Here is an 11,309-nt window from a genome sequence, read left to right on the forward strand (position 1 = left end):
TATTGAAACTTTCTCTGCAAAAACTTTTTTAAATAAAAAATGAGAATCGACAACTATATACATTACAATTTTAAAAAAAATTCGTTCAATTAGAATCAACCGCAATTGATAAATATTTTACATTATCTTTGCAATAAACAGTTTATTTGTTATTAAAATTACAACAGTTTTTGGAAAACAAAAAGCACATCAATTTACTATGCCCCAAAATAATATTGTAATGATTTGAATATTTATTTCATAAGTCAATTTGACGATTGTCCCAAAATGATGATTGCGATCAAACAGTTTAGAAGCAACAACTATTAAAATCTCATAAATTGTTTCATAATTAACAAAACATTAATTTTCGTACGGAAAGTGTTCACTGTTTAATTAACTTTAAAACCATTCCAGTAAACAAAAACTAATTGAAATAAATTAAAAAGAATTCACAAAGAGTTTCAGTGAATCCCGCTTTGTGACAAATGCGAATTGGAGCTATGTTGCAATTTTCCTGAATTTGTCAAACTGTATTGAACTTCCAAACCTTTCATTCTTACTAATTCAATGAACAAGTTTTGGGGCCTTTAATTTTTTTTAATTCGTCATCACGAATTCAATGCATGCCTTGATCGTTTCTTACGAATGCGAATTTGTTTGCACAACTTCAGGCAAATTGAATCGAATTCAATCGAATATACAAAGAGCTTGAATGAATCCCGCTTTCTACCAAAAATCTTAATTCATTTCAATCCGTTTGAATTAGTTTTTTTTTACTGGGATGTGCCTTGGAATTAGTAAATTTTATTCATTACAAAGTTTTATTGTTTAAACTATCCAAAATTATGGCAAAAGACAGGCAAGTAGATATAGTGTAAAAAATTGGGTATTCAAAATGGAATAATTATTTATATATTTAATAAATTTAATTTAAAATCTTTTGGAACTTATTTATTGTAATAAGAACTAGTATTTCCAATAAAAACAAAGTCAAAAGTTATTAAAATTTTGAAAATATATGCGAAGGATATGAAAATTAAAGATTCCAGAGATCTATGCCCGTATAAAAATATGTAAATAGTATTGTACTTACTTGTGAATGTCCAAATGTGTGGTTTTATCCCAAACATTTGTTTCAGTTGCCTATGATAGGACTCAAGAACATTATTTGTTCTTCTCTCTAAAACATACACAGAAAATACTTGTGGTGTTACTTTTCTTATCCATTGTTTTTGGAAATAGTTGAGAAACTTTTGTATTTTCCTTCTTAATCTTAATGAAGTTGATTCGATTATTTCGAAATAGGTCTCTTCTATTTCATTGGCCGGAAGAAGTGGCAAAGCCATTATATGTTTCAGTATGCTGTACCCCTCATCATTTTTGCACAAAAATTTTTCCAATTTTAAATATCGAACCTTTCTGTATAAAGCCTGCAAATTACTATGAGAATGATTTTTATTTATAACATAACTAATACCCGTATTCGACCGGTTTTAGTTTCTACTACTACCCAGGAGGAAAAGTCGGACGAATGTCGGATTATACAACCGCCTGGGATCCGCGCCCGTACGGACCGCCAGCACCGATGGTCTGTACCGATTCGGATCCTAAAATGCAACCGGCGCGGAACAGATTAGGCTCCGACTTTTGGATCCGCCTTTCTACTTTCGTCAAGCTGATTCCACACTTACCCAGCGCTCCGCTTTTCCGTGGCGCTTTGCGTGAGATAGAAAAAGACAGAGACTATCTCTATCTTTTTCTGTCTCACGCGAAGCGCCACGGAAAAGCGGAGCGACTGGGTAAGTGTGGAATCAGCATCAGTACTGGCGCGGTACTGGATTTGTTCCGCCTGCAGATTTCATTCTTCTACGCGCGTCGGAAGAATGACGGATGTTAGGTCTGTACTGGCTCGGTGCTGGGGCCGATCCGACTGCGGATCTCGTCATTTATTGTTATAGTTTACATTATCAGTATAATCATAAATTTATTTTATTATTATAATTAATTATTACAATAACTAATTGCATTTATTATAATATTATTATTAGTTAACCAATAAATAAATTAATAGTATTCATGCAAAGGAAGAATATAAGAAACTTAATTTTTTCATTATATATATAAAAATCCAACTTTATTAATGTGCAATTAAATAAATAATTTTTAATAAATAATATATTAATTTGAAAGAAGTAAAATATATTTAACTTGAAAGAAAGTGTGATCAATATATTATAATGCCTACAATAAATAACATATTAAATACAATATATAAAAAAGAGATTATTATTAATTAATTAATAATCTCTTTTTAATTTAAACAATATATTAAGTAATTATTTATTGACACTTTTCTGCAAATTAAATAATTAAAAAAATGTGTTGTGCATTTAAATTTTATTCAATTTAATACTATTACTTATATGTTATAAATTGTTTTGCAGTGAAGTTATGTTCATATTATTTGATATATTATGTAATAAAATATTAAAAAACATAATAATAAAAATATAACATTTTTTTTTAAACGAAATATTGAAATATTCATAAATTCACATTCAGTAATGTATTGAAAATATACCGGTATTACATCAGTTTGTATTTCCAAATTGCCTATTGCCGCGTAGTAATTTTACAATTTTTATTTCAGCTAGTGAGACTTGAAAGCATTTAAGGTTTGAGAGTTCCATGCGAGCGTAGCATAGTGGTTAGCGTGCGAGATTTCGGTGCGTAAATATTCGGTTAGGCGTAGGTTCGTACCCCCAAGCGTTAGGATTTTTCAAATGTGTATTTAATAAAAAATTGCGTTTAAGTGTATAAAGAAATAAAAAAATGTGTAAAGTGAACTGTCAATGAATTGTCATCCGTATTTATCTTTTGCAATTAATTATTATATTTTATTGATATTTGTTGAAATTATCATTTTGATCCGAGCCGGTTGTCAGGCGGTAGAATGCCAGCATTGCCAGCGCACATCTGACTAGGAAATTAAAGATCCGCAGTCGGTACAGTGCCGGGTCCCAGCCGGTTGAATTATACACGGAACGGCTCTTCGCGGCCGGTTACCGGGCGGTAGAATGCCAGTTCCGAAACGGATGGCCAGCCAGCTCCTGGCCAAGTCATCTTATGGTAGAATACCAGTTCTCGGGCGGTTCCCAGCCAGTACCACTACTCCGGCGTCGGTACAGGCGAGGATCCGCGCCGGTTGGAAATTTCCCACTGGGTACATTTGAAAGGTCGTTTACCAATCGGGAAATATACGGGTATTTAATTTGACTGTGAAAAACTAATAATTAGTTACCATTAACTATTTAATTAGGAAAATATTACTATTTGAATATGTGATTAAGTTTACCTAACAAATTTGTTATTTTCAACAATTATGATTGGTCAATTTTAAAATTCGCGCCGAAATAATTCTATCAAATTGATATTCGGATAAGTTGAATTTCTAGCTGTATTATTATTTGAAAATTATTTAAGACTTGAAAAGAAACTAATTCAACACTCAACCAAATAATAATTTAATAATATTTTTACAAGTCGAAACTTCAAAAAACATTGTAATATTTAAGGGAAGTGTTCCGGTTGTGGGCACCCTTTTGTTTTTGCCTCATAACATTTGTCCATGTGCATATTATACAAATATATGTGTACGAATTTAAAGCTAGAGGTCTAAGGTGACTGTCAGTGAAGGAATTAAATTGATTCCTTTAAATAAAAAAGTTTTATTAGAAATTTAGTGAAATGGGAATTTTTTGACAAAAAAAATTTTGTACCCGGTTGTGGGCACCCTTGAAAAATCCGCTAAAAATGGAAAAATATTAAAGGAAACCAACACAAATAAAGAAGAAATGAAAGTTTCTTTATTTTAAGAGAATTTGCTGGGATAAAGAACAAAAATGATGACACGTTTTCACACTATGCTCATAGCTAACAAAAGCATAATACTTGCATGTGAAGTAGCTAGTACGCATACCATAACGCACTTCTAATGCACTGAACGACTATATTCATCGCATTTAATGGAGTTTGCGGCTGTCACTTTCCTTGGCAGAAAGTTTAGACAGATGAGACAGTAGTCCTCATCATTGTCAGATGGTAGAGCCTCCTTAACATAAAGGTGCCCACAACCGGGAATGACAGTCATTTTTTAAAAAGACCAACACATTTTGTGATGCAGGATTTTGGTTAAACACGAAGGTAAATCACAAAATATAATGACAACACTGCAAAAAAAAAATTAAACCCTTTTTTTCTGAACGAATCTACACCCATATGTTGCTCTTCGAAAACAATACAAAATTACTTTTTTATTTATTTAATGCAAATTTTCTTTATTATGCTCACAGCTATTACACAAATGCATATATTTGTTTCGTTATCAATACGAAAAGTCCGTATTGTCAACGAACACGACTTGCAATACTTAGATCAGTAAAGTCTGCTTGCCGTCGAAGTTTACGTAGGGGTGCCCACAACCGGAGGGTGCCCACAACCGGCGCACTTCCCCTAATTCTTTCTACTTTTCTTTCAGCTAATTTAATCTTCCCAGTGGGAAATTTGCAACCGGCGCGGATCCTCGCCTGTACCGACGCCGGAGTAGTGGTACTGGCTGGGAACCGCCTGCCTACCGCCCGAGAACTGGTATTCTACCAAAAGATGACTTGGCCAGGAGCTGGCTGGCCATCCGTCTCAGAACTGGCATTCTACCGCCCGGTAACCGGCCGCGAAGAGCCGTTCCGTGTATAATTCAACCGGCTGGGACCCGGCACTGTACCGACTGCGGATCTTTCATTTCCTAGCCAGATGTGCGCTGGCAATGCTGGCATTCTACCGCCTGACAACCGGCTCGGATCAAAATAATAATTTCAACAAATATCAATAAAAAATAATAATTAATTGCAAAAGATAAATACTGATGACAATTCATTTATAGTTCACTTTACACATTTTTTATACACTTAACGGTATTTTTTTATATTTACATTTGAAAAATCCTAACGCTTGGGGGTACGAACCTACGCACCGAACCGAATATTTACGCACCGAAATCACGCACGCTAACCACTATGCTACGCTCGCATGGAACTCTCAAATCTTAAATGCTTTCAATTCTCACTAGCTAAAATGAAAATTGTAAAATTACTACGCGCCAATAAACAATTTTCAAATACGGACTGATGTTATACCGGTATTTATGAATATTTTAATATTTTGTTTAAAAAAGAACTTGTTAAAATTGTTATTTTATTATTATATTTTTTAATATTTTATTACGTAATTATTAATAATTAAATGAAATTTGAATGCACAACACATTTTTTTAATTATTTAATTTGCAGAAAAGTGTCAATAAATAATTACTTAATATATTGTTTAAATTAAAAAGAGATTATTAATTAATTAACAATAAATGAATTAATTAATAATCTGTTTTTTATATATTTATTTAATGTGTTATTTATTGTAGGTATTATTATATATTGAACACATTTTCTTTCAAGTTAATATTATTATTTATTAAAAATTATTTATTTAATTGCACATTAATAAAGTTGGATTTTTATAAATATAATGAAAAAATTAAGTTTCTTATATTCTTCCTTTGCATCAATACATTTAATTTATTTATTGGTTAAATAATAATAATAATAATAATAATAATATTATTATTATAATAAATGCAATTAGTTATTGTAATAATTAATTAGCTATGATATATATAATAAAATAAATTTATGATTATACTGATAATGTAAATTATAACAATCAATGACGAGATCCGCAGTCGGATCCGCCCCAGCACCACGCCAGTACTGACGAAAGTAGAAAGGCGGATCCAAAATTCTGAGCCTAATCTGTTCCGCGCCGGTTGAATTTTGGGATCCGAATCGGTACAAAACATCGGTACTGGCGGTCCGCACGGGCGCGGATCCCAGGCGGTTGTAAACTCCGACATTCGTCCGACTTTTCCTCCTGGGTTACTTAAAATTTCTATCGAGTTTAAGGGGGAGTGACACCTTTGAGGCCTCTTTTGAACCTGTTTTTCATGAATTTTTTTAAGACACGGGAATAAAGTAAACAAAATTTGGTTTTGAGGGATTTATTTGTTAACTTTTTAAGTTACAAAAATATATTTATATGTAAAAAAAATGTCAAATTTGTTGTCTATAGAGGGCGCCGAAGTTGGTAGTTGGTAAAATGTCGATTTTTAGGTCGAAAATTTGTCAAAAAATCTGTTGCAAAAAAAAACAAAGAAACCAAAAAAAAATCCACTACGTACTCGAAAGCATTAGTAAATGACGATCAGAAAAAAATTTGTCTGAAGTCAATCCGATCGAAACAGTTCTAGCTAGACTGCCCACCGTTTTGAAAAACGTTATTTCGAGAAAAACGCGTATAAAATTTTGAAAGCACTTGAAGCGCTCTTGGACACCTTTTGCAGATTTTGATTTTTTCATATAAAATAACTTCGAAATCATCTCTAATGATATAATTTCTATTCTACACATTATAAAGTATCGTTTAAGCAAAAAGAAGAAAATTCGATTTTTTTCGGGTCAAATGTGTCACTCCCCCTTAATTTAAATTCTGCCAAACAACTATTCGCAACAATTAAAATTCAGTCATATTTAATTTCTGTCTCATTTTACTATTCTTACGATTCAAAATTCTTTAACATTGATGATCGATTTAATGAAAATTCAGGCAAACTATTCATGCGCCCCAAAAAATGTTACTAATTTAAATTGGTAAACGAATCCGCACTATTTCATTAATAGAAACTTACTAATTACTAATAAATATACTGTAAAACAATATTACTTGGTTATAATGAAAAAGGCAGCCATGAGTAAAAACTCCAGGAAACTCTCTTCTTAATGCTGCTAATAATGCATTCTCATAATCGGACATTGACCCCTTATACTGAATGTTAGCATCAAAAGTTTCAGTTTTCTAAAAACTGAAACATATGCTTCAGTGGTTTGATGGCTCATAAGGACCCAAGCAAATGGAATAGCCTTAAAATTATGTATAGATTTATTACTTTTAATATATCTTAATTTATATATCACTAAATACAATAACAATAATTATTTCAAATAAATAATAATAATTCATAAAAATTATGAGAAATAAATTATATAGTTTATTAAAATAAAAACTATATTTAATGAAAATTTCAATTTATTAAAAGTCCTGTTAAACAGTGTTAAATGTGAATTCAGTTGAATGAAAATTTTGTTAATAAAAATAATAATTCGGATGTAAACTAGAAAATCTGCTTCATTATAAACCTTCGGCAAAATATAGAAATTCTGTTAAATAAAAATTTTGTAAATTAAAATTTCATTGGTATAAAAAAGATTTGTTCAATATAAATTTTATTACACTCGAATCTCGCTATAACGAGAAGTTCGGGAGTCAAGTCTCCCTCTATTACGAGCGCAAGAGGAGAAATGAAAAATCCCCACTTTTAAGATTCTTCATTCATTTTTTTTGTGTTTACAATTTACGTAATGTCAAAATTACAAACGTAACCAAGTTTAATTTGAACTTCAACATACAGAAAATTTATATAAGCTAAAATTTTTTTCAACGCTGAAAAAGAAGGGTTCAAAAAAATTCAATTAACAAAACACCAATATTAAATTTGTTTGATAAACAAACATAAATGTAAGAGCAATATAAGCATTGGAATGTCTAATTGTAAGCAAAAGAGGAACAATTTTTTAAAAATGTAATACAGTTTAATAGATAGACTTTAAAATTGAAATTTTTTTTTAATTTTAAATTATTTACTTGCATAATCATACTTAATAGCCATAAGCGATAATAGTTGTCTTCCTTTGACAGCTGGTGGCACAACTTTAAATGTGCCATCAATTTATATGACTGGAGTATCGTATACAGATTGCGCAAAATTGATGTCACATAATACTACAGATTCAGATCCATCCTCCGCCAAAACATGTGAAATGTCTATGGACCCAGCATCGTAGTCTTTTATGTTTTGCCAATTGGCAGAGTTGACAATTTCAGCATATGAGGCTAATGAATCTGCAGTTGGAGGAGAAAATTTTTTTCTCTATTTCCGCATATTGCTCTCCAACTTTGGAAATGGCAATCTTATAGAAGCTTGAGAATGCCTATAAATTTAAAATACAAAATTAGAATTACGATTATAATTAATTATACTTTTTCAATAAAAGAAATATCAAATTTGATTTTGTTTTTCCCAGATTTTTTCCTGATTCCAAAACTGAATTTTACTTTTTTTTCTTTATTTTCTTTTCTCAAAAAAGCAAAATGTTAAGCAATCAAAGAAACTCATACATACTCAAAATTTTATATGGCGAATTCAATATGGCGTTAATTCTTTTTGAATCCACTTAATATGCCTGAAACTTGTTTACCCGGTGGTTTTTTGGGTTTACTAAATACGAGTTTCACCTTAGATTTCAAAAATTCAAAATCTGATAAATTTTTAAAAAATTCGACCGCCACATTGGATTCGACATTTTAAAGAATCTTGACGTGATGGTGAAAACTGAGTTAGGATTTAAATTCAGCGACCCAAAAAACATAAAAACCATGGTTCGCTCAATACTTCACAGGAAGTAAAATAATACATTGTGTGCGACTTTTATAGAATCCCCTGGGGAGTTAAAATTTAACTCCCTTTTTTTACAGTGTACACGCAACAAATTTAACACTTATTTTTTCTATGTTCCTTTAAAAAAAATTTTGTAGTCCTATCTAATTGAAGGTCAATTTATATCGATTAGAAACGTACCATTTTCAAAATTTGAAAATAGTCTAAAATTGTGAGTATATAAATCGATCAAGTTGAATTGCAGGACACATAAAAATCAGAGAACCCAGTTTTTTTTAACTAGACAGCTGGAAATTGTCATACTTATGTATTTATACGCGTAGATTACAGGAAAAGTATTGCGGAAATGATTATAGAATTGATCTTCATGGTGTTTTCATCAAAAAACTAAAATCTCTTTTTGCAAGCTCGAAAATTTTTCTCGTTTTAGAAAAAAAGTGTGTACATCCCCCTTCGTTTTCACAATTCTTGGCCTATTGGACTACAGTTTTCCTTATTTTATGTGTTTTCATGTGTAGATTTCAGGAAAAATATAGCGAATCTGATTGGATTTGATCTCCATATTTTTCAAAATTAATTTTGTTGTATTTCTAGAAATTTGATTTTTATCCAGAATTTATAACAAACAAAATTCCTGACTTTTATCTGAACTTTTTGACTTGTCTTAACCCACTGTATTATTAATACTTTTCTTAATAAATGTAAATGATAAAAATAAATGAATGTAAGTAATATTTTAAGCTTACAATAATCGAATTTGTTGATAAATTTTTTTATCACTTTTTCTGGAAGTTGTCACTTTATCGAACAAAGCCCTCTTAAATGCTCTGTCTTCCAACTCTAACAGATTTGGCCTATGGTTGTGCTGTTGAGTTACTTCAAAATTACCATTTTCAAGTGTTCCACGACCACCACATTGACCAGATTTGTATTTGCAGCAAACAAATGATCTGGAAATATGAATGTACATTACACAAATATTAATCAAATGGCTGAAGACAATAAAAGTAATGTTTAAACTGCCAAAAAATAATCAATCCTTTAAATTCTAAGGTAAACAGTTACAACAGTAAGTTGTATTATTATTTTAATGTGTAAATTTCATTGTAAAAAGATTGTAAATTCTAATTGAATAAAATATAAAGAAAAAGCAATAAATTTTTTTAAAATGCACGCGTAATCCTTTATTGTATGAAGATTAGGTTGGTCCAAAAATGCATGGAAAAAAATAAAATCGGAATTTTAGAGGTCGCTCAAAGCGCTCCAAGTTTCCCATGTAAAATGCATGGGGAAAAACACTTTTTCGTAGAATTGGTATAGAATCCTTGAAAATCAATATTTTTCATTCAGCAAACTGTTTCTCTTCAGAAGACTTTAAAGAATAGTGTTAAATTGTTTATTTAATCATTTTTTAATATTAACTATTTTTTATAGTACCCAAAAGAAACCCATAAATTTCAAAAATTACAAAAAAATCGTTAAAAAATATTTTTTACTATTTTTATCAAAGTTTTTTCCTAGATTATGAATAAATAACACAAATATTGATTTTTAAACATTATTTTATGTAATTGCTAATTTGTTTAAACAAATTATTAATCTTTATTTACAACTTTTTATCTAATTCAGCTACATAGTTGCAACTTTTTCTGAATTGTACATATTTATTTAGCCTTGCAAGGGAAATATTCCTAGTAAATTATAAACACATTCCATAATCATTAACAAAAGTTATTAAACAATTAAAAAAGTGCAATTTTTAATCGTTTAAATTTATTTGCAACTAAACTAATTAACCTTTTTTAACATATGACCCATCATTTAAAAGCTATTTTCAAGCACTACAACTTTTAATAACATTTTTTTACCCTCAAAATTAACCAGTAGCAACGTTTATCCAATAACCACTTTATACAAACTTTGACGATTGTTTAAACTATTTTTCGCAACCGGGAATCGAGAGCAAACTATGGGGCTTTTATATATGGAGCACACAAACTACCAGAAACCACTGAGACTTTGCTGTTCGTAATTTTTTGCACTTTTTTGAACTCACCGTGTAGTCATTGATGGAAAATTTATTCACACAAAAAAAATAATTTATATGAAATAATTAAAATGTATTAATATATACTCACGTAGCAGTATCACTCTTGCTATTAATCATATAGCGGTAATCATCCCACACATAATCTTTATTCATTTTTGTTTTGCAAATAAAAGAATTGGGTGAATTATTTAAAAGAAAACTGAACAATGTTAGAAGCGTCTATATTATTCAACGGAAAAGGCGCGAATCGCACTAGCAATTCTTAAATCGCTCGTTCTCTCTCACATTTAAGCGTCCTCCTTCCCTCGTCTTATGAGATGTAAACATGAAGTAATAATTTTTGCGCCTTTTCCGTTGCAAAATATAAACGCTTAAATACATTGTTCAGTTTTGTATTATATAATTCACTCAATTCTTTTATTTGCAAAAAAAAGAATACGTTAAATAAATTAATATTTTTGTGTGAAAAAATTTTGCATCAAAATACATAGGTAATTTTTCTCGAAAAGCATAATTTTAGATAAATAACAAATTTCCTAAATTACATAAAAAACTCTGTTTTTTTAGTTCAAATTTAATTTTAAAAAACACAAAAATAATATTCTTCAGAAACTATAATTTTATATTAAAAAAGAAAGAAAATTAATATCTCAGTAA

At 30.1% G+C, this 11,309-nt stretch overlaps 2 protein-coding genes across 2 annotated transcripts; both read right to left on the reverse strand.

Moving 5' to 3' along the window:
• Nucleotides 1-929: 929 nt before the first annotated feature.
• Nucleotides 930-6,853, reverse strand: LOC122510642. Its single transcript, XM_043625419.1, has 2 exons — nucleotides 6,811-6,853; nucleotides 930-1,422 (listed from the first exon to the last, which is right to left on the reverse strand). The coding sequence occupies exons 1-2, from the start codon at nucleotides 6,834-6,836 to the stop codon at nucleotides 930-932; spliced, it is 519 nt and encodes a 172-aa protein (XP_043481354.1). The 5' UTR covers nucleotides 6,837-6,853.
• A 785-nt stretch (nucleotides 6,854-7,638) lies between these two features.
• On the reverse strand, nucleotides 7,639-11,037 carry LOC122510646. The gene is made up of 3 exons (XM_043625422.1): nucleotides 10,741-11,037; nucleotides 9,349-9,552; nucleotides 7,639-8,135 (listed from the first exon to the last, which is right to left on the reverse strand). Exons 1-3 carry the CDS (start codon nucleotides 10,803-10,805, stop codon nucleotides 8,075-8,077), a joined length of 330 nt encoding a protein of 109 aa, XP_043481357.1. The 5' UTR covers nucleotides 10,806-11,037; the 3' UTR covers nucleotides 7,639-8,074.
• Nucleotides 11,038-11,309: the final 272 nt, after the last annotated feature.

Source organism: Leptopilina heterotoma, unplaced genomic scaffold, assembly GCF_015476425.1.
Source record: "Leptopilina heterotoma isolate Lh14 unplaced genomic scaffold, ASM1547642v1 Lhet_712, whole genome shotgun sequence".
NCBI lineage: Eukaryota > Metazoa > Arthropoda > Insecta > Hymenoptera > Figitidae > Leptopilina > Leptopilina heterotoma.